The sequence below is a fragment of the Oncorhynchus clarkii genome, unplaced genomic scaffold (genome assembly GCF_045791955.1).
Source record: "Oncorhynchus clarkii lewisi isolate Uvic-CL-2024 unplaced genomic scaffold, UVic_Ocla_1.0 unplaced_contig_7861_pilon_pilon, whole genome shotgun sequence".
In the NCBI taxonomy this organism is placed as follows: Eukaryota; Metazoa; Chordata; class Actinopteri; order Salmoniformes; family Salmonidae; genus Oncorhynchus; species Oncorhynchus clarkii.
The window spans coordinates 90,487-113,989 of NW_027261113.1; the positions used below are offsets into that span (position 1 = coordinate 90,487).

The 23,503-nt window shown below is 45.1% G+C and overlaps 1 protein-coding gene across 2 annotated transcripts in view; it reads right to left on the reverse strand.

Annotated features, from left to right (window-relative positions):
- LOC139404901 (beta-chimaerin-like) overlaps positions 1-21,165 on the reverse strand; it is a 43,757-nt gene extending 22,592 nt beyond the window's left edge. The window contains exons 1-6 of one of the 2 annotated variants that reach the window (XM_071147443.1): positions 20,683-21,165; positions 9,175-9,213; positions 5,990-6,045; positions 4,137-4,168; positions 3,471-3,584; positions 3,096-3,369 (exon numbers count right to left, since the gene is read on the reverse strand). In XM_071147443.1, the coding sequence (XP_071003544.1) occupies positions 3,096-3,369; positions 3,471-3,584; positions 4,137-4,168; positions 5,990-6,045; positions 9,175-9,213; positions 20,683-20,731 (564 nt within the window). In that variant the 5' untranslated portion in view covers positions 20,732-21,165. Of the gene's footprint in view, positions 1-3,095; positions 3,370-3,470; positions 3,585-4,136; positions 4,169-5,591; positions 5,698-5,989; positions 6,046-9,174; positions 9,214-20,682 lie in introns of those variants that run through there. The other variant, XM_071147444.1, reaches the window with a different exon arrangement.
- Positions 21,166-23,503: the final 2,338 nt, after the last annotated feature.

Consider the following 23,503-nt stretch of genomic DNA (forward strand, 5'->3'; position numbering starts at 1 on the left):
CCCCCCTTCGGGAGGAATGTACACACACACACCTGAATGAGGATTTACAAGAGAGAGTAAAGACAGCATGTGATGGAGCATGTTTACTGTAGCTACTGTGTGTCTGAAAATACAGACTGATACTGGACAGAGTATTATAGTGCAGTGTTAACTAAAGTCAGTCAAGACACTGGACAGAGTATTATAGTGCAGTGTTAACTAAAGTCAGTAAAGATACAGGCTGATACTGGACAGAGTATTATAGTGCAGTGTTAACTAAAGTCAGTAAAGACACTGGACAGAGTATTATAGTACAGTGTTAACTAAAGTCAGTAAAGATACTGGACAGAGTATTATAGTGCAGTGTTAACTAAAGTCAGTAAAGATACTGGACAGAGTATTATAGTGCAGTGTTAACTAAAGTCAGTAAAGATACTGGACAGAGTATTATAGTGCAGTGTTAACTAAAGTCAGTAAAGATACTGGACAGAGTATTATAGTACAGTGTTAACTAAAGTCAGTAAAGATACAGGCTGATACTGGACAGAGTATTATAGTGCAGTGTTAACTAAAGTCAGTAAAGATAGACTGATACTGGACAGAGTATTATAGTGCAGTGTTAACTAAAGTCAGTAAAGATACAGGCCGATACTAGACAGTGTATTATAGTGCAGTGTTAACTAAAGTCAGTAAAGACACTGGACAGAGTATTATAGTACAGTGTTAACTAAAGTCAGTAAAGATACTGGACAGAGTATTATAGTGTAGTGTTAACTAAAGTCAGTAAAGATACTGGACAGAGTACTATAGTGCAGTGTTAACTAAAGTCAGTAAAGATACAGGCCATTCGAACAAGCCTGGCTCCACTCCATAGGGACATATGCTACATCCCAAATGGCAACCTATTCCCTACTTAGTATATTACTTTTGACCACAGCCCTATAGGCCCTGGTCAAAGGTAGTGCACTATAAAAGGAATAGGGTGTCATTTGGGACATAGAAGAGAGGAAACAGGAGGACTGCACTTTGACCTCCTGCTTTTTTTGGGACATGACAGACTGGCAGGTGTTTGTCCAACACTGAAAGCCTAAAATCAGGAGACCTGTCATTGGCCCAACTCATCATGGTTTCCAAGACTGTATCACAAATGGCACCTCTTTAGTGCTCTACTTTTGATCAGGACCCATAGGGCTCTGGTCAAAAGTAGAGCATTGTATAGGGAATAGGGTGTCAGTTGGGACATAACACAAGCTTGACAGATCGAAGTGTGACACTCAAAACAACACATTTTTACAGACACTCTGACATTACTGACTGACAGGCTGGCAAAACATGCTCTAGATATCCACTCACATGTCTGCTGGGAACCCCCCCCCCCCAAAATACTATACAAGGTCAGACAGTCTGTACTTGACCAGACCAAATACCCTAGTACATGTACTTTCTGTATATCAGGTCCTGTATATTTCCTGACAGAAATACAGCCCATGCTATGGAGACTCCTCCCGGAGGGGTTTAGTTTTATGTTAAGGATTCATCTCTGAACGTGTTGGAATCCGTCAGAGTCCATGAACTAATGACCAAGTTAAGAGCCTGCAGGGAGCTGCCTCCTGCAGTAAGGGCTTAAGGCTCTCTGTCCCCTTCACTCTAACTCTAGTGGACAGACAGTGACATGAATAGCACAGCGCTGGTGGGTGTTGGAAAGGAGCGGAGAGGAAACGGACGCCTTGCAACACCACTGACTCGGGCAGGACTGCCTTGTTGCTGTCAGACGACTGATGGAGACCCATGTGCGTCCCAAATGGCACCCTATTCCCCATATAGGGCATTACTTTACCAGGGAAAAAGTAGTGCACTACATAGGAAATATAGTGACATTTGGGAGGGATACTGTTTATCAGAACTAAATGATTTGTTCAATATTCCAAGAAGCACCAGGGGTGTGTGGCTGGTATTGGAGGAACAGAGCAGAATGTCAAGACAACTTCACCCAACCAAACATGGATGAAGGAAAGGCTTTGTGATTTTACCATGTTTAACAGTCAAAGACTGAAGAAAAATAACATTTCCAATCACAGCTAAGTGTGAAATGTGCTGTTGATATGCTATGGCTTGGTCCGGTTGCCACCTAGTGGTGAGATGTGGGAATTGCCAACACCCTAGAACGACACAGTAGAATGAAAGATTTTCACATCGGCTAATATAATGAGTCACAGACAGTCAATATCCTTCAGAAGTTAGTTGATGAGAACAAATGGTGTGAAATGTCTGATTAATCTATAGCCCTAGAACAGTGTCTGTCTGTTACACAATAACATCCCAGTCCTGTTGGTCATCATGACCTTTAATGAGAAGTGATGTCAGGAAGGAAACACCCCCCTACAGAGACAATAAATGTCTCTTTCTCATGAGAAACGGTTACATAATGAAAAACTCCATCCTTACTGCAGATGCTGATAGAGTAGAAGGTAATGAACATGTTTTAGGGACAGGAGTTTTTCCAGACCGTATGGCGTGACCAGGAAAAACTCTGATCTGTTACAGTCCATAGCTAAGGCCCAGAGTTGTTCCTGTTCAGGTCACAACTATAGTCAGGAAACACAACAGTAGTAGATGTAGCATGTTAATACATAGTTAACCTGGTGCTATGGGAGAGAATCACCGTCCCCAATGTCACCACCACTGTCCCCAATGTCACCACCCCCATCCCCAATGTCACCACCCCCACCACCATTCCCAATGTCACCACCACCACCACCGTCCCCAATGTCACCATCACCACCACCATCCCCAATGTCACCATCACCACCACCATCCCCAATGTCACCATCACCACCACCATCCCCAATGTCACCTTCACCACCACCGATGTCACCTTCACCACCACCGATGTCACCTTCACCACCACCGATGTCACCGTCACCACCACTCACCAGCCCCACCAATGTCACCACCACCACCATCCCCAATGTCACCACCACCCCCACCAATATCACCCCCACCATCGATGTCACCGTCACCACCACTCACCAGCCCCACCAATGTCATCACCAAAGTAACTTTCATAGCACTTTGTTACATAAAGAATGTCAAAGTGATGTACCGTAACACCTCACCTTCCTGTCCTCTCTCTGGAAGGTGACCCTATGGGGTTCAGTGCGTCTCCGGCTCAGCCGGTGCCCCATCTTGTCCTTCAGCAGGGATTTGTAGCCCAGGTGTTCATAGATGGGGTTGGTGGTCATCTTGGCGATGTACTCTGCTGCCTTGGTCTCGATGTACAGGGTGATGAGGCCATCCGTCACCAGGTCATGGACCGTCTCAAAGCGCTTCTCCCCCACAAAGTGCTTCCCGTCATAGAACAGTCTGTAGTTCAGGGTCTGGTGCCCAAACCTGGGGAGAGAAAGGTAGAGCGAGTGGGTGGGTGGGGAGAGCGTATTTGACAAGGTGTGTATATTTAGTAAGTAAATGTGTGTGTGTACTGTGTACAGTACCTTAAGGCCAAGGTGTGTGTCCCTGGCTGTCTCTGGCTCTCTCTGACAAGGTAAGCCCCCTCTGCTCCTCCCAGTAGCTCATCTGCAGACTCTCTGGATAGCATGCCATGGAACCTTGAGAGAGCCACAAGTCTCCTGTCAATGCCGGCCACAAGTCTCCTGTCAATGCCGGCCACAAGTCTCCTGTCAATGCCGGCCACAAGTCTCCTGTCAATGCCGGCCACAAGTCTCCTGTCAATGCCGGCCACAAGTCTCCTGTCAATGTCCTGTCAATGCCAGCCACAAGTCTCCTGTCAATGCCAGCCACAAGTCTCCTGTCAATGCCGGCCACAAGTCTCCTGTCAATGCCGGCCACAAGTCTCCTGTCAATGCCGGCCACAAGTCTCCTGTCTGCCGGAGTCTCCTGTCAATGCCGGCCACAACAATGCCGCCACAAGTCTCCTGTCAATGCCGTCACAAGTCTCCTGTCAATGTTGTGGCCTTGTCACGGACCACACTGGATTTAACACTAAACACACACACACACACACACAGACACACACACACACAACACCCTAAGCACATGTAAAGCTTGACGTTAATGATAAATCACACAGCTAGAGCCAGTCTCCCCAGCAGTTGTATTAGAACATGGATGAAAATCACAAAGTCAGTCTCACTACTCACTCTCTGCCGTAATATTTGGGTCTGGTCTCCATCTGTAAATCCAGAGGAGAGAGAAAAGATACATTGGCTGACAGAGACATAGTCAGTTGAAAGGTCACTTCAATGGCTTGGCCAAGAAGGATACATGTTTCATAAAGGATGTCTGTCTCTCTCTGCCTGTCTGTGTCTCTGTTGGGGAACAGATATGTATTGCTTTCTGTCTGTCTCTCTCTGCCTGTCTGTGTCTCTGTTGGGGAACAGATATTTATTGCTTTCTGTCTGTCTCTCTCTGCCTGTCTGTGTCTCTGTTGGGGAACAGATATTTATTGCTTTCTGTCTGTCTCTCTCTGCCTGTCTGTGTCTCTGTTGGGGAACAGATATGTATTGCTTTCTGTCTGTCTCTCTCTGCCTGTCTGTGTCTCTGTTGGGGAACAGATATTTATTGCTTTCTGTCTGTCTCTCTCTGCCTGTCTGTGTCTCTGTTGGGGAACAGATATGTATTGCTTTCTGTCTGTCTCTCTCTGCCTGTCTGTGTCTCTCTGCCTGTCTGTGTCTCTCTGCCTGTCTGTGTCTCTCTGCCTGTCTGTCTCTCTCTGCCTGTCTGTGTCTCTGTTGGGGAACAGATATTTATTGCTTTCGGTCTGTCTGCCTGTCTGTGTCTCTGTTGGGGAACAGATATTTATTGCTTTCTGTCTGTCTCTCTCTGCCTGTCTGTGTCTCTGTTGGGGAACAGATATGTATTGCTTTCTGTCTGTCTCTCTCTGCCTGTCTGTGTCTCTCTGCCTGTCTGTGTCTCTCTGCCTGTCTGTGTCTCTCTGCCTGTCTGTGTCTCTCTGCCTGTCTGTCTCTCTCTGCCTGTCTGTGTCTCTGTTGGGGAACAGATATTTATTGCTTTCGGTCTGTCTCTCTCTGCCTGTCTGTGTCTCTGTTGGGGAACAGATATTTATTGCTTTCTGTCTGTCTCTCTCTGCCTGTCTGTGTCTCTGTTGGGGAACAGATATTTATTGCTTTCTGTCTGTCTCTTTCTGCCTGTCTGCGTCTCTCTGCCAATTCCATTTAATTTCAATTTAAGGAGCTTTATTGGCATGGGAAACATATGTTCACATTGCCAAAGCAAAAATGAAGTGAAAGTGAAATAAACTAACGTACAGTAAACATTAAACTCAAAAGTTGTTTGTTTTTTATTTTTTTTAAATCAAATGGTATATTAAGTATATATATATACACAGTGTTGTAATGATGTGCAAATAGTTAATGTCCAAAAGGGAAATAAATATAGGTTGTATTTACAATGGTGTTTGTTCTACACTGGTTTCCCTTTTCTTGTGGCAACAGGTCACAAATCTTGCTGCTGTGATGGCACACTGTGGTATTTCACCCAGTAGATATGGGAGTTTATCAAAATTGGATTTGTTTTCAAATTCTTTGTGAGTTTGTGTAATCTGAGGGAAATGTGTCTCTCTAATATGGTCATACATTTGGCAGGAGGTTAGGAAGTGCAGCTCAGTTTCCACCTCATTTTGTGGGCAGTGTGCACATAGCCTGTCTTCTGTTGAGATCCAGGTCAGGTATTCTGCCACTGTGTACTCTCTGTTTAGGGCCAAATAGCATTCTAGTTTGCTCTGTGTGACTCTCCCTCTTTCATTCTGCCAATTGCCGGACCTCTTTACCATTCAGTACCAGATTAGAGATAAGAAAACGACAATGTGGTTAAAGATTAGTTTATCAGAATGTTCGTTACATTATCACAACAGATCAGGCATCCTATCACAAAATACTGTAGTCTATATGGTTGCCTCCCTGATTCTGAGACACTGAGAGAAGGGTAGACAATGGGGTTGTAAGCTTAATCTTTAAAGAGGTGCAGTGCTGACCTCCTGAGGGCAGGTCATCCTCTTGGGCCGAGGAGCTTCCTGCTGGAGCCGGTACACTGTTAGAGACAAACATGGACTGTCAAGTAAAAAGCATCGTATTCAGTATTAGAATGGCTGCACTGCTGAGGCCACGATATGTACGCATAGAGAGTTACACAGCCTTAAGGACGCAACACAGTCTACGGAAACTGAGCCAACAGTGGTCCGTTTCGCGTCGAGTTCCAAAAATTCAGACGGAACAAAGACTACGTAGACAACAACACAAACAGACCTCCTTCAGCTCCGTTTACGTAGACTGTAGACCGCTTCACACACACAGACACTAATTCATGCATTATTTCCCTATGGGACAATAAAGTTCAGTAACGTATTCATTCATCACTGTATGGGGTCATCAGCTGGACATACAGTCCCACTACAGTCCAGCCATCCACAATGTATTCATCTCCTTTAAATCCCATTTTCACTCCACAGCTACCAGGCCGGTCCGGATTATTTTTCAAAAATTTTGTGCACAAATTTGTTTACATCCCTGTGAGTGAGCATTCCTCCTTTGCCAAGATAATCCATCCACCTGACAAGTTACTGGCCTTGCCATATATGTTCAAGCAGATGTCTAATCATTTATTTGAGTTACACAATTATTAATAACGCCCCAATGCACTCCTCTTGCAGCTCACTGTCACATGCTACATGTACAACACTATTTTTAACCATGGAACATGTTTGTGTGCAGTGGTCCCAACAGACTTGGAAGGGGCACTAGATTCTGAGGAGTTAAAACTGTCCGTTAGGAAGTTAGAAGGTTATAGTTGCTCTAATATTGGACATGCAGCATACAGTCTCTGTATGGCCACTGACAGTATGATTCAAAGATGGCAGGCTCACTTTTAGCCGAACTCAGAGCAAAGTCAACAAGGAACAGTAGGAACACCAGGAGCTGTTAGCGAAGTCGAAGATATCCACGGGCTAATGTCTCTCAGTGGTTTATATGACAGGTCCCATACATCACCAAACCCTCTGTGTGAATGTCAATGAATATTTCACAGAGGGATACATCCCAAATGGCACCCTATTCCCTATGTAGTGCAGTACTTTAGATCAGGACCCATAGTTTACTATATAGAGAATAGGGTGCCATTTGGGACATAACTTTAGTCTAGGGCCTTAGTGCAGGATACAAACAGTGACTATTACATCTTAGTACTGAGACACAATGGGGAGACCGTATGCATCCCAAAAGTCACCCTATTCCCCTACATAGTGCACTACATTTGACCAGAACCAAGTACTACAGTAAGTAGGGTCTCATTTGAGACGCAGTCAGAGTAGCGCAGTAACATATGCAGCAGCAGCACTGAGCCAAGCTGCCATCATGGATGAAGTGTACTTAAAGACTGAGTGCTCGGTGTAAATCAGTGAAACTGTTGAAAATGGAATGGAGAAAAAACCATGTAGCGAGCGAGATTAAATCACATCTACGGTTAAGACTGCCACAGTATAATATATCACAGCTGAGCTGGGGACACAAGGCCTATTGTCTGTAATGTACCTATTCTAAGGGCTTTACTGTAGACACAGATTATACTATACTCATGTGATGCAATAAGAATGTGCATGACACTAAGTGTGTGTACCAAATTGCACCCTATTCCATACATAGTGCACTACTTTTTTATAACAGAATTATTGGTGAAGAACACAAAATTATACATGTTTACATATTTGGAGCAAAAGTAATGCATTAAATAGGGAACAGGGTGCCACTTGAGGACACACCCTAAGAATGTTGGACGAAACAGGATTAGAAGAGACAGACAGTGTCTTTGTCTTCCTCATTGTAATGTAACACAGCATTGGGAGTAGTGCCGTTTCCTCATTGTAATGTAACAGCATTGGGAGTAGTGCTGTTTCCTCATTGTAATGTAACAGCATTGGGAGTAGTGCCGTTTCCTCATTGTAATGTAACAGCATTGGGAGTAGTGTCGTTTCCTCATTGTAATCTAACACAGCATTGGGAGTAGTGTCGTTTCCTCGTTGTAATGTAACAGCATTGGGAGTAGTGCCGTTTCCTCGTTGTAATGTAACAGCATTGGGAGTAGTGTCGTTTCCTCATTGTAATGTAACAGCATTGGGAGTAGTGCCGTTTCCTCGTTGTAATGTAACAGCATTGGGAGTAGTGTCGTTTCCTCGTTGTAATATAACAGCATTGGGAGTAGTGCCGTTTCCTCATTGTAATGTAACAGCATTGGGAGTAGTGTCGTTTCCTCGTTGTAATGTAACAGCATTGGGAGTAGTGTCGTTTCCTCGTTGTAATGTAACAGCATTGGGAGTAGTGTAACAGGTTAAGTCTCTGTACTGAATCTTCCCCACAACAGACTTTCCATGCGGGAGGAGGCAGACTCCTGACTGAGTTTGTTTGTTTTAGTCAGGACAACTCACAACAACCAGCAAGACCTGGACGTCTTCCATGGACACACACACAGGTTGTCTTCCACGGACACACACACAGGTTGTCTTCCACGGACACACACACACACACACACGGGTTGTCTTCCACGGACACACAGGTTGTCTTCCACGGACACACACACACGGGTTGTCTTCCACGGACACACACACACACAGGTTGTCTTCCACGGACACACACACACAGGTTGTCTTCCACGGACACACACACACAGGTTGTCTTCCACGGACACACACAGGTTGTCTTCCACGGACACACACAGGTTGTCTTCCACGGACATGAAGACATAGTGAGCTCCAGTGGAGGCTTCTGAGGGGAGAACGGCTCATAATAATGGCTGGAATGGCGTCATGAACATGGTTGTGTAGGACACCATTCCATTCCATTCCAGACATTATTAAGAGCCGTCCTCCCCTCAGCAGCCTCCACTGGTGAGCTCTAAAAATATCTCTCAGCCAGTGTTAGAAGACTGGAGAGGAGAGAGAAGTAACAGGAAGCTGTGCTGAGGCATGGCGCGTCCCAAGAAGCCTTACTGTACACACTAACTGTAACAGAGAAGTATTTCTGCTTTAATATCCTTATATGATCACATATAAGAGTCCTTTGTAGTGACATGCAGCAGCCTGGCGGCCATGATGACTAGGCTTCTAGCGTTCCACATTCTTGGTGGACAACCAAGACTTTACAGTGGATAAACAGTACTTCAGACACTTACAGTAAGACTTCCATATGGGCGGTTGGTAATCCTCAGGATCTGAAACGACAACACAGGAGGCGGGTTAGTGGTCAGAGAGAGAAAGACAGACTCCCATATCTATTGGGGGAAATACTACAGTATCCAATCACAGCAGCAAGATGTGACCTGTTGCCACAAGAAAAAAAAGGCAACCAGTGAAGAACAAACACCATTGTAAATATATTTATGATTTATTTATTTTCCCTTTCGTACTTTAACTATTTGCACATCATTACAACACACACACACACACACACTTTTAAATGTTTTTATTATTTTGGAAATTCTGTAAATGTAATGTTTACTGTTACTTTAAAAAATATATATTATCCATTTCACTTGCTTTGGCAAACATATGTTTCCCATGCCAATAAACCATTAAATTTGACAGACAGAGACCGTTCAGAACTAGACAGAAGGGAGGTAAAGGGGTTAGACAACGGGCATATAGAACCGTTTTATTATTTCTTGGGTGAATAGTCCGTCTCTCTGCGTCCCAGTTACATTCTCTCTGAATGGATTATGAACTCATCATCACCATGGTTATTTCAGGGTTGTTTACGTCTCAGTCTAGTTATTCTGCTAGACCAGCATAATTATACACAGGGTTTATTCACACTGTGAAGCCTCTTGAGATACTCATCGCTCAGTGAGTGAATATAGTTGCCACACAACAGATCTATAGCACCTGGTGCAGCCCAGGGATATGTCCCTTCTTCACAGATAGATCCATCTTTATAAAACACCTTTAAAGGCTAGCATTATGCCATGATGATGATACACAGTATTCATTACCCAAGAAGGACAAAGCAAATTAGAAAATGTGGAAATGCAATTTCCAGCCCAATACCCATGGGATCTACTGTAACCTGAGGGGAAATGTGCTACTTTAATGGCATGGACGGTTGAGGTTTGTGTTTATTGAAGGAAAATGTAACCACAATTTCTTACTCCTTGTACTCTGTCATCATGCCCACCGTATTCCCTTGGTAACTTATAAGTTGGTACAACTTCCTCCTGCATAATATACTACCTACTATATGCACCATAAGTACCTTGACATATGCTTGTGTCCTGTAACAGTACATGACTACCGGTATCTAATTAATTTGTATGGCTATACTATGGATCTTAGGCTGGCAAGGCTGTGCATGCCAACTATCCCAGAAACGCAGAAACCTACTGAAGGCTTAAGTCCTCTGCTACCTCACAGACACTTAGTCAGGAATCATTGTGTAAATGTAGCTAGTAATACTGCAGCAGGTGGAATGATGGAATGTGTCCTTAATGCATCACATCTCTCTACTGTTCCCGGCGGAAGGATCTTACCGACAGCTGGAGTAACTGCATGTGTGAACAATGAATCACATTAAAAAAGGTCAAAGACAGAGTTCATTTAAAAAGACCCAGGGACATCTATCTAGGGGTCAATATGCCAGCCCACTATTCCCCCCCAGGGGACAGGCTGCATGCTAACTACCCTATGGCTGCCACAGGCCCACCTGAGAGAGTCAAGAAGAGCCACGTGTGTGCATGGAGGGGTGTGTCATTGTGCCCTCTCACTCTCAGTAGTGCACTATATTTATAGTCAACAACTCACTGGCAGACCAAACCTGCCTACTGTCATTGTCTGGAACCAACCAGACAATGACAGTCACAGTAAGTTTAGTCTGAGTGAGTGACTGGTCCACTGGATCACCATGTCAACCACACTGAATGTTTTGTTGTCATCATTGGCAGTTTCCATACAGTCACAGAGAGCTTTGAGGTGCATATTCAGTGTTGGATCCAAGTGGTACCCTGTTCCCATGAAGCTAGGGTTATGGTTGAACCAGGATGTGGTCATGAAGCTAGGGTTAGGGTTGAACCAGGATGTGGTCATGAAGCTAGGGTTATGGTTGAACCATGATGTGGTCATGAAGCTAGGGTTATGGTTGAACCATGATGTGGTCATGAAGCTAGGGTTATGGTTGAACCAGGATGTGGTCATGAAGCTAGGGTTATGGTTGAACCAGGATGTGGTCATGAAGCTAGGGTTATGGTTGAACCAGGATGTGGTCATGAAGCTAGGGTTATGGTTGAACCAGGATGTGGTCATGAAGCTATGGTTATCGTTGAACCATGATGTGGTCATGAAGCTAGGGTTATGGTTGAACCATGATGTGGTCATGAAGCTAGGGTTAGGGTTGAACCAGGATGTGGTCATGAAGCTAGGGTTATGGTTGAACCAGGATGTGGTCATGAAGCTAGGGTTATGGTTGAACCAGGATGTGGTCATGAAGCTATGGTTATGGTTGAACCAGGATGTGGTCATGAAGCTAGGGTTATGGTTGAACCAGGATGTGGTCATGAAGCTATGGTTATCGTTGAACCATGATGTGGTCATGAAGCTAGGGTTAGGGTTGAACCAGGATGTGGTCATGAAGCTAGGGTTAGGGTTGAACCAGGATGTGGTCATGAAGCTAGGGTTATGGTTGAACCAGGATGTGGTCATGAAGCTAGGGTTAGGGTTGAACCAGGATGTGGTCATGAAGCTAGGGTTAGGGTTGAACCAGGATGTGGTCATGAAGCTAGGGTTGGGTATAGGGAGCCATTTGGGAAGCAGACATACTGTACTCTGTCTACCGTCATACATCTAACTGATAAAACCAAATGCCTTTGTTCAAAAGATCTAGCAACCAATTCACTACACTTCCCTTATGGGCCCAGGTATAAAGTAGCACACTAGGGAGGGAATAGGGAGCCATTAGGGAAGTAACCATACTGGATGTGTCACAAAGCCTTTGTTCAATAGATCTAGAAACAGCACTCAGGAGAGAGACTTTATGGACAAACTTTCCCAACTCAAAACACGGCTTGATTCCTAGAAGGGGGAGGGGGGGGGGGGGGGGGGGGTCATTGTGCCTCTGCTCTGGTGAACAATCAAAATGAAATGATTCTACTGCGGATCATTTGGAGAATGTTCTCTTTTTAATAACTGGTTATTCTGGAAGGGTATTGTCTGGGGGGGTGAGGTCCTTCAGGGCAGGCCCAGAGCTGACACATTCTACTCTAAAAGGAGTTTAAGGTCCTATTAAATGGATGGCATAAGGGCTATGCCACATTTGGCAAAGCTCAAGATATAAGGACTTGTTATAACACGCCTAAATAACATGACATGATTGGTGGAGTGTGCTGTATGCGTAGGCCTAAGAAAGGGTTTGGGAAAGCTGAAGATAAACTGGTTTGAGACTGAATTTCAAATAGGGAAAGGTGAACTGCTGCAGCCTGTGTGTTGTGGAGGAAGAATAGTGAGAATTCCCAGAACAATCTGAGATGCCCAAAATATTTTCTGCTCACGTGGAATCTACATTTTGTTCAATCTTGCTTGAGCAGAAGTCCTCTCAGGGGAGAACGTCTTTGCTAAGCTTGATCTTTATTCATCTCTTATTCTCTTTGCTTCCAAAACAAACACCCTGAGAACACACACACACACACACACACACACCACTGTAATTATTTTATCAAATTCTTCCAATGACTGGTGAGTAACAGAGGGCAACACAATTAATATCCTGTCTGTCTCCTGAGGGGACAACCCTTACCCTCCAGCTACTGTGTGTGTGTGTGTGTGTGTGTGTGTTCTCAGGGTGTTTGTTTTGGAAGCAAAGAGAATAAGAGATGAATAAAGATCAAGCTTAGCAAAGACGTTCTCCCCTGAGAGGACTTCTGCTCAAGCAAGATTGAACAAAATGTAGATTCCACGTGAGCAGAAAATATTTTGGCCATCTCAGATTGTTCTGGGAATTCTCACATGGAAACTTCATTGGGAGGAAGGATGTTTAACATGCTTTTACATTGGTATCCTCTCACGTTGGTGTGGAATCACCCTGGAACACGCCTCTTCACAGAAAGAGACCCCACACTCCTTTCCCCATCATCACTATCCATATGGACAGCTAGGCCCAACCAAACATATGGCCACACACACAGGGATGTAGCACAGCCCCTGTGGGGAGACCATCTGTGCATCAAACTGTTCTAAAACAAGCATATCCAGACAGCAAGTGTGTGTGTGTGTGTGTGTGCACAGGTATGCACAATATGCTATGCATAGTTTGGTGGGTTATAAAACCCTTTGGACTGCATACCCATTGTGCTGGTTAGGTTAACACCAGGCCAGGCTCCATCAGTTAGGGGGAAACACAGTGTGCTGGTTAGGTTAACACCAGGCCAGGCGCCATCAGTTAGGGAGGAAATACAGTGTGCTGGTTAGGTTAACACCAGGCCAGGCTCCATCAGTTAGGGAGGAAACACAGTGTGCTGGTTAGGTTAACACCAGGCCAGGCGCCATCAGTTAGGGAGGAAACACAGTGTGCTGGTTAGGTTGTTAACACCAGGCCAGGCGCCATCAGTTAGGGAGGAAACACAGTGTGCTGGTTAGCACCAGGCCAGGCTCCATCAGTTAGGGAGGAAATACAGTGTGCTGGTTAGCACCAGGCCAGGCTCCATCAGTTAGGGAGGAAACACAGTGTGCTGGTTAGGTTAACACCAGGCCAGGCGCCATCAGTTAGGGAGGAAACACAGTGTGCTGGTTAGCACCAGGCCAGGCTCCATCAGTTAGGGAGGAAATACAGTGTGCTGGTTAGTTAAGCACCAGGCCAGGCTCCATCAGTTAGGGAGGAAACACAGTGTGCTGGTTAGGTTAACACCAGGCCAGGCTCCATCAGTTAGGGAGGAAACACAGTGTGCTGGTTAGGTTAGCACCAGGCCAGGCTCCATCAGTTAGGGAGGAAACACAGTGTGCTGGTTAGGTTAACACCAGGCCAGGCTCCATCAGTTAGGGAGGAAACACAGTGTGCTGGTTAGGTTAAGACCAGGCCAGGCTCCATCAGTTAGGTAGGAAACACAGTGTGCTGGTTAGGTTAACACCAGGCCAGGCTCCATCAGTTAGGGAGGAAACACAGTGTGCTGGTTAGGTTAGCACCAGGCCAGGCTCCATCAGTTAGGGAGGAAACACAGTGTGCTGGTTAGCACCAGGCCAGGCTCCATCAGTTAGGGAGGAAACACAGTGTGCTGGTTAGGTTAACACCAGGCCAGGCGCCATCAGTTAGGGAGGAAACACAGTGTGCTGGTTAGCACCAGGCCAGGCTCCATCAGTTAGGGAGGAAATACAGTGTGCTGGTTAGCACCAGGCCAGGCTCCATCAGTTAGGGAGGAAACACAGTGTGCTGGTTAGGTTAACACCAGGCCAGGCGCCATCAGTTAGGGAGGAAACACAGTGTGCTGGTTAGCACCAGGCCAGGCTCCATCAGTTAGGGAGGAAATACAGTGTGCTGGTTAGTTAAGCACCAGGCCAGGCTCCATCAGTTAGGGAGGAAACACAGTGTGCTGGTTAGGTTAACACCAGGCCAGGCTCCATCAGTTAGGGAGGAAACACAGTGTGCTGGTTAGGTTAACACCAGGCCAGGCTCCATCAGTTAGGGAGGAAACACAGTGTGCTGGTTAGGTTAACACCAGGCCAGGCTCCATCAGTTAGGGAGGAAACACAGTGTGCTGGTTAGGTTAGCACCAGTCCAGGCTCCATCAGTTAGGGAGGAAACACAGTGTGTTGGTTAGGTTAACACCAGGCCAGGCGCCATCAGTTAGGGAGGAAACACAGTGTGCTGGTTAGGTTAACACCAGGCCAGGCTCCATCAGTTAGGGGGGAAACACAGTGTGCTGGTTAGGTTAACACCAGGCCAGGCTCCATCAGTTAGGGAGGAAACACAGTGTGCTGGTTAGGTTAACACCAGGCCAGGCGCCATCAGTTAGGGAGGAAACACAGTGTGCTGGTTAGGTTAACACCAGGCCAGGCTCCATCAGTTAGGGAGGAAACACAGTGTGCTGGTTAGGTTAACACCAGGCCAGGCTCCATCAGTTAGGGAGGAAACACAGTGTGCTGGTTAGCACCAGGCCAGGCTCCATCAGTTAGGGAGGAAACACAGTGTGCTGGTTAGGTTAACACCAGGCCAGGCTCCATCAGTTAGGGAGGAAACACAGTGTGCTGGTTAGCATCAGGCCAGGCTCCATCAGTTAGGGAGGAAACACAGTGTACTGGTTAGCACCAGGCCAGGCTCCATCAGTTAGGGAGGAAACACAGTGTGCTGGTTAGGTTAACACCAGGCCAGGCTCCATCAGTTAGGGAGGAAACACAGTGTGCTGGTTAGGTTAACACCAGGCCAGGCGCCATCAGTTAGGGGGGAAACACAGTGTGCTGGTTAGGTTAGCACCAGGCCAGGCTCCATCAGTTAGGGAGGAAACACAGTGTGCTGGTTAGGTTAGCACCAGGCCAGGCTCCATTGTTTGGTAATGTGATTCCCTGGCTGCCACCGATGGAACCAGGGTTTCTAATTAATAATGAAGAGAGAGAAAGACAGCAGACTCATGCTGCATTAAAACAACTCGCCATCTCTTTATGGAAACATTAGGCCATTTATGTTTTCCTAAAAACAGACAACTGTTTAGTTTGTGTTTGTCACTTCGAGGGTGAGAACCTGCTAAAGTTACTACAATGTGAAAATAATATAATCCTTATCTTCTGACAGCAGTACAGTCCTGAAGCCGGACTAGTCATGACTAGTAAACAGCTTCCACTCCACATGTGAATGCCTATGTGATGCAGAACAGAGTGGGACAGAAACACCTGCAGGATAATGATGTTGAAGAACAGACGGCTCTCTTCCTTTACAAAACTGTGTCTGCGTCACAAATGGCACACTGTTTCCTATATAGTGCACTGGTGGGGCTGGGGCACTAGATAGGGAACAGGGTGCCATTTGGGATGCATCCTATGAGACACAAAACCTGCCTCTACTACTATCCAACGGTGTGGTTGCAGGGCTCGGACTGAAGACGAGATACACTCATCCTGTATCCCTCCATTTATTCCCAGACAGAGTAGGGCAGAGTGTTTGCTGAGAGCTGTGTGACTAACAGAGCACACTACTCAGCTCTCCTGTGCCAGGAATGCGGAGGAGTAGTCTCTCAGATCAGTGCACGGCACAAGCACGGCCACAAATGGGTTTTTTTTATCCAGGGGAAAGAAAAATGATTGGTGATATATTTCACAATCTCTTGTATTTTTCCATTGGAATATAATATACAGTGCAAGTCAGTGCCTGGGAAACAGCTTTTCATCAATGGTCTAATCTTCCTCCAAAACTGCATTACCCAGATTTATATTGTTGGTATTATCCTACAGCGGGATGGATAAACATTGTTGGTAACATCCTACAGTGGGATGTCTTTCTGTCCATCCTGGTAGTTTCATGAAGAATAACTTCAAAGTCTTGATTGGCTGGACCGACCTCGCTCATGTACTGTAGTTTCCTCACACAACCGCTGTGTCTCCACCGAGAGAGGACGGTCTAGTCAATTAAGGCTTGCAGACTAGAGACAGCTGAAGACAGAGGCATCACAGCAACATTTGTTTACAGCAGCAGCAGGAAAACAAGGGGATAATATGAAGCAGAACGTGTTGTGTTCACAGATTCATTTCTGAGGTTGCATCCTAAATGGCACCCTATATAGTACACTACTTATGACCAGATCCTTATGGGCCCTGATCAAAAGTAGTGCACTATATAGGGTACAGGGTGTCATTTGTGCTGCAGATGGAGTCATACGCCTCATAGAAAAGATTATTCAAAATGTCTCTGTCAGCCAGAAAGCTCTCCAGGAAGATAATGATAGCCATGTGTGACAGGCCCTCTGTCCCTGGCAGCACAGCGCCTCGTAACGTCTGGTAATTATATCGAGAGCCCAACAATAATGACAAGCCTCCACACCACAGTCAGAAAATACTTTCCCCTTAAAAAAGATGGTCAAGTGGTAATTCCAGTGCTTTTGGCAACGTACTCATGAGATAATGTCTTGTGAAGTATGAAGTCAGCACAGACAGCCTGTATCAGCCTGGAACGGATCCTTGCGTCCCAAATGGCTCCCTATTCCTTATGGCGTGCACTTCATAGATCATAGGGTACCATTTGGGACACAGACATTGTGTCTTGGCTCCCATGGGCAGCAGAGCCTTCTGGGTAATTTCTGTGGTATGGTGGTGCGGTATGGTTGGGTGGGGGATTAGAAGACACTAAATAAATACAGGCTATCATATCATATGTTCACTCTGACAACGACGACCCAGCAGCAATAGGATCAAAGGTCAGTGCTACTCCCACCCACTGAACATTCTGGAACTTTTGGTCACATTGTTATCTTAACCTGAGTCAATCATGTAGAGAATAGAAAAAGACTGATGTCACAAATGTTCAGAAGATGACCTGGAAAAAAGTGCCACAGCTGCTCAAACAAACTGAGTGTGAAACAGCAGTCGCTGGCTGTAGCCTCCTCCTGAACACACAGTATAACTGAGTGTGAAACAGCAGTCGCTGGCTGTAGCCTCCTGAACACACAGTATAACTGAGTGTGAAACAGCAGTCGCTGGCTGTAGCCTCCTCCTGAACACACAGTATAACTGAGTGTGAAACAGCAGTCGCTGGCTGTAGCCTCCTCCTGAACACACAGTATAACTGAGTGTGAAACAGCAGTCGCTGGCTGTAGCCTCCTCCTGAACACACAGTATAACTGAGTGTGAAACAGCAGTCGCTGGCTGTAGCCTCCTCCTGAACACACAGTATAACTGAGTGTGAAACAGCAGTCGCTGGCTGTAGCCTCCTCCTGAACACACAGTATAACTGAGTGTGAAACAGCAGTCGCTGGCTGTAGCCTCCTCCTGAACACACAGTATAACTGAGTGTGAAACAGCAGTCGCTGGCTGTAGCCTCCTCCTGAACACACAGTATAACTGAGTGTGAAACAGCAGTCGCTGGCTGTAGCCTCCTCCTGAACACACAGTATAACTGAGTGTGAAACAGCAGTCGCTGGCTGTAGCCTCCTCCTGAACACACAGTATAACTGAGTGTGAAACAGCAGTCGCTGGCTGAAGCCTCCTCCTGAACACACAGTATAACTGAGTGTGAAACAGCAGTCGCTGGCTGAAGCCTCCTCCTGAACACACAGTATAACAGTGTGAAACAGCAGTCGCTGGCTGAAGCCTCCTCCTGAACACACAGTATAACTGAGTGTGAAACAGCAGTCGCTGGCTGTAGCCTCCTGAACACACAGTATAACTGAGTGTGAAACAGCAGTCGCTAGCTGAAGTCTCCTCCTGAACACAGTATAACTGAGTGTGAAACAACAGTCGCTGGCTGAAGCCTCCTCCTGAACACACAGTATAACAGTGTGAAACAGCAGTCGCTGGCTGTAGCCTCCTCCTGAACACACAGTATAACTGAGTGTGAAACAGCAGTCGCTGGCTGTAGCCTCCTGAACACACAGTATAACTGAGTGTGAAACAGCAGTCGCTGGCTGTAGCCTCCTCCTGAACACACAGTATAACTGAGTGTGAAACAGCAGTCGCTGGCTGTAGCCTCCTCCTGAACACACAGTATAACTGAGTGTGAAACAGCAGTCGCTGGCTGTAGCCTCCTCCTGAACACACAGTATAACTGAGTGTGAAACAGCAGTCGCTGGCTGAAGCCTCCTCCTGAACACACAGTATAACTGAGTGTGAAACAGCAGTCGCTGGCTGTAGCCTCCTCCTGAACACACAGTATAACTGAGTGTGAAACAGCAGTCGCTGGCTGTAGCCTCCTCCTGAACACACAGTATAACTGAGTGTGAAACAGCAGTCGCTGGCTGTAGCCTCCTCCTGAACACACAGTATAACTGAGTGTGAAACAGCAGTCGCTGGCTGTAGCCTCCTCCTGAACACACAGTATAACTGAGTGTGAAACAGCAGTCGCTGGCTGAAGCCTCCTCCTGAACACACAGTATAACTGAGTGTGAAACAGCAGTCGCTGGCTGTAGCCTCCTCCTGAACACACAGTATAGATAAACATGTGTTGCCCATGTTTGTCAGGGTATAAAGTACAAACAACCCTATCACACTGTTGGGTAATGTATGTGAAAGCCACGCCAGTAACCACAGGAAGGGTGTGTGTTATATCTCAGTGGAGAAGTGGTTATTCTAGTAGTTTAATAGCCAGGAGAGGGAGTGTGTGTGTGTTATATCTCAGTGGAGAAGTGGTTATTCTAGTAGTGTAATAGCCAGGAGAGGGAGTGTGTGTGTGTTATATCTCAGTGGAGAAGTGGTTATTCTAGTAGTTTAATAGCCAGGAGAGGGAGAGTGTGTGTGTTATATCTCAGTGGAGAAGTGGTTATTCTAGTAGTGTAATAGCCAGGAGAGGGAGTGTGTGTGTGTTATATCTCAGTGGAGAAGTGGTTATTCTAGTAGTGTAATAGCCAGGAGAGGGAGAGTGTGTGTGTTATATCTCAGTGGAGAAGTGGTTATTCTAGTAGTGTAATAGCCAGGAGAGGGAGTGTGTGTGTGTTATATCTCAGTGGAGAAGTGGTTATTCTAGTAGTGTAATAGCCAGGAGAGGGAGAGTGTGTGTGTCGTGTCTGATGTTGCCACCACTATTCTACCCGGAGTCACCCTTAAAATAAAATCCACCACAGTGAAGCATGTGTTGCTTGTCTCACAAACCATCAATGAACATAGGAACAGTCAGCTGTGCAGGGCAAGGCGGTGTTTGTTAAGAAACCCAGATCATCTTCTATCGGTATCTAAAGACAATCAGAACACAGCATATATGGCATCTTGCCAACTAGTGAGTGACCAACTTCAAAATGTTTTACTGGGAATAAACAAGTATTTTTGAAATGTCACATCAAGCCTGGTCTTTGCATGATGGAAGATTTTAGATTTAGTTAGAGGGACACCATCCCTGGTGCCCCTACCAACAGAATATAGCAGTGGCCACAATGGCCAGTCAACAAGGATTATGGGGACAATTGAGAATGTAATGGTAGTTATCCAAACAAAAACATATGTACATCAATGACAACTCCAACCCTACAATCTCAGCCTGTACATTGAGAGAGGCGTTCACTTCCTATCCAAGATGATTCCTCACTGAAACCAGACGCAAGGAGGTGTGCGTTAAAATAGAATAAAAACATCCTAATTGCGAACGACAAGACTGGTATGTCACTCCATCAAGCGCTTGAAAGTGGAACGTTTATCATTCTGTTCAGCTGCGGCAGATGTGAAAGAGATCAAGAGATGAGGCATGAAATGAATTATTATCGATGCGAACGTAGACGACTGTCGTCGTGACTTATTGGGTGATGTCTGTCAATTACGCACAGATCGATATTTTTTTTAAGTTACATAATGTGTATCACAAACGAAATTCATGCATGCCAACTATGACACGGTTAACTCTCAAGTCCCTATATTAATTGCATTATGCAATAAATATTGAATAGAGAGAATAACAAGGGTGATAATATTATCATTGATAAGCCTAACAAGTAATAAAATGTTAAGGCCGAATAATTTATAGTAAATTGCTTATTATTATTTGTTTCATCAAACAAAATATTTTAATTCAGGGCTCTTACCAGAAGACACTGATGAACCCGACAGGCTTGAGTTGCTGGATGCTGCCATCCCAATCCGCTTCAGGCTCGGTCTGTTCACTCGCGGTCGGTTGAGGTGCGCTCACAGCCCGTTCCCCGTAGTCCGTCCATCTCACTATGTCACGTAGCGTAGGCTACTCTCACTCGCTGATTTGGCACGAACTAACACTGTTTATTTCACGTCCGTTTTCTAAATTGCTCCTCTTGTATGTGTAACGTTCCAGCACGCTTTCACTTCTCTCGGTTCCTTTCCCTGCGCGCCGTATGTTGCCGCATTTACTGTAGCTCCACTCACTGGCAGTGGTGTAAAAATAGTCAGACAGGATCACAGGAACAATATCAACTTTCGATCATCTTGTCTAAACGCACCACTGTACACACAATTAAAGTTTGTCAAATGTATCCACTGGAAGAGCGGCATATGCTTTCGCCATGTTGAATTAAAAACACAGTATCGTTTTCCATGTGGTGGTGCCACTTCTGGGATCGTATAAACACACTACACTGCGACGGAGCCGCCTTCTTAAAGTGGAAGTATTCAGTAGACTGAAAGACCTCTGAACTCCAGTCAATCTGAAGCAGCTCTGTTCCTCAGAGCTCTGACCTTTGATTTCAATATGATGGTGATGCTGGTGACAGAGTGGCTGGCTGCAGGGCAGGCTGCTGCTGGTTCAGTGTCCCCACTCCCCAATGCAATAATAACAACACATAACCAGAATAAAATACATATTTGAGGATGTTTAATCAGGAAATGAACATGATTACAACTGTATTCTGCTATATTGCATGTGTCCAACTCCAAACCAAGTCCATTTACACCCTTTAGACCATAGGATATTGATTTCAACAGCCTAAAAATAGGTCCTCTTTGGGCTATATTTTTATAGCACAGGAAGCCCAATTCTGTTGTTTTGTTTGAACAATCAGATCAGCTCTGAAAAAGACATTGATGTGAAAAGATCTGACGTGATTGGTCAAAAGATCAATTAGTGGAAAAAATATAACAATTGGTCTGCCAGTCTAAACGCAGCCTCTGTCAACTCACATCAGGGGCGCAGCCAGGGATTTTGGGCCCCATGAAAAGACATCACATTGGGCCCCGCCACCACAGGCCACACCAACCGTGCACAATTTCTGTAACCACACACCTCCAGAAGCATTTCTGTAACCACACACCTCCAGAACCCAATCGACCCACTCAAAGCTTTAAATAACTCTACCTTTGCAGGCTTGCAACTCTCTTGTAGTCCAATATTTACTGTTCAATATTTCCTGACAGCGAGCTGTGAAAATATAACACTGTGCAGACATGCATGCAACATTCTGCATACAGTGGAATTCACTATTTGATGCAAGACTGATATCCTCTATAAGAAATGTGCTAAAGGCCATCTTTACAGTCTAAATGTCATTATAATGGTAAAAATCTTGAATGGAAAATTCTCTTAACATGAATGAATAACTTAAAATAAATATAACTTCAATATACATCAACCTTCAATTAAAATAAATGAACTGTATCATCTATAGAATGATATAACAAACAAAATAATAAAATCAGCAGCATATTATTGAACTAAGTATATATACCAAGGAGAAAATAAGCAGCTGTAAAAGTGGAAATGGAAAACAAAATGGAAATGAACATGAAAAGGCCTGATGGTGGCGCCAGAGGAAAGGTCAAGAGGTCACCAAATCAATAGGTTTCTTCCACTTGGGGTCTTGATTGTGCACAACAAATGTTATGGCAATCCAGCCATTACTATGAGATATATCTTGTTCTCAGTCTGTTCTCAGTCTTGTTCTCAGCCTGTGGGCATCATGTGTGTAGTGATCCAATATCCATAGCCATTTAACAGATATCACTGGCCTCTGCTCAGCCTTACTCACCAGGAGCCCAGCCTTCTTACTAGCAAAGTCCCTGATCAAGACTTTGAAGTCCAGCTTTCTAACTAACTGACTTTCAACAGACAGCATGACAAGACTGCACAGCCTGTCCTGGCACCAGGCAGGGCAGGGGCAACTCATTTACTATGAATAGCTTGGTAAAAGTTTTCCTGCATTGATTAAATGTCGGCTAAAAGAGGAGCGAAATGTAAACACACAAACATTTTCTGTGAAGATAATATTAAGTAACTAATATTATGGGAGCAAAAGTAGCCTATTTCACTATGGACTAAGCAAACAGGTTCATTTCCACCACACACGGACTCCACCCAACTTCCTTTGTGAAAAATTGGGTGACATTCTCTCTCCTGTCTTTTTCTTTCTTTAGGAAGCTGAGACATGATGCTCCACTGGCAAATCACTGCTAGCAAGTACCGTTCGCGCCTGGTTTGGGGGCAGGACTGAACCATTTCATGTAAATAATGTAATATTGAAAAAAATGTACCTAATGTTCTAATAATTGTTTAGGGCCCCTTTCAGTCACAGTTAGCTAGGCATACTAAAATGTCTTCCACGATTAGGGATTATGTATCAATTTGAGTGTAGGCTCTAGCCTGCATTTGGTAAAAATGCCAGTGCCTCACGTCATTGACTAACCATGTGCACATAAATAATTCACCCAAGATAAACATGTGAATAGGCCTACATCCATTTATATAAAACCAAAAAGCTAAAAAAAAAAATACAATGCCTGAAGAAAACCGTAACATTCATGAACCATTTGGATAGACCGTAAAAAAAATGGTGTCGAATTTAGCAGTTGCGAAAGTTCTTCGACATGAAGAATGGTTGAGAACCGGAAACAGAAACGCACCGTTGGATGAGGGGACTTGATTGCGCAAGACAGCATGAAATC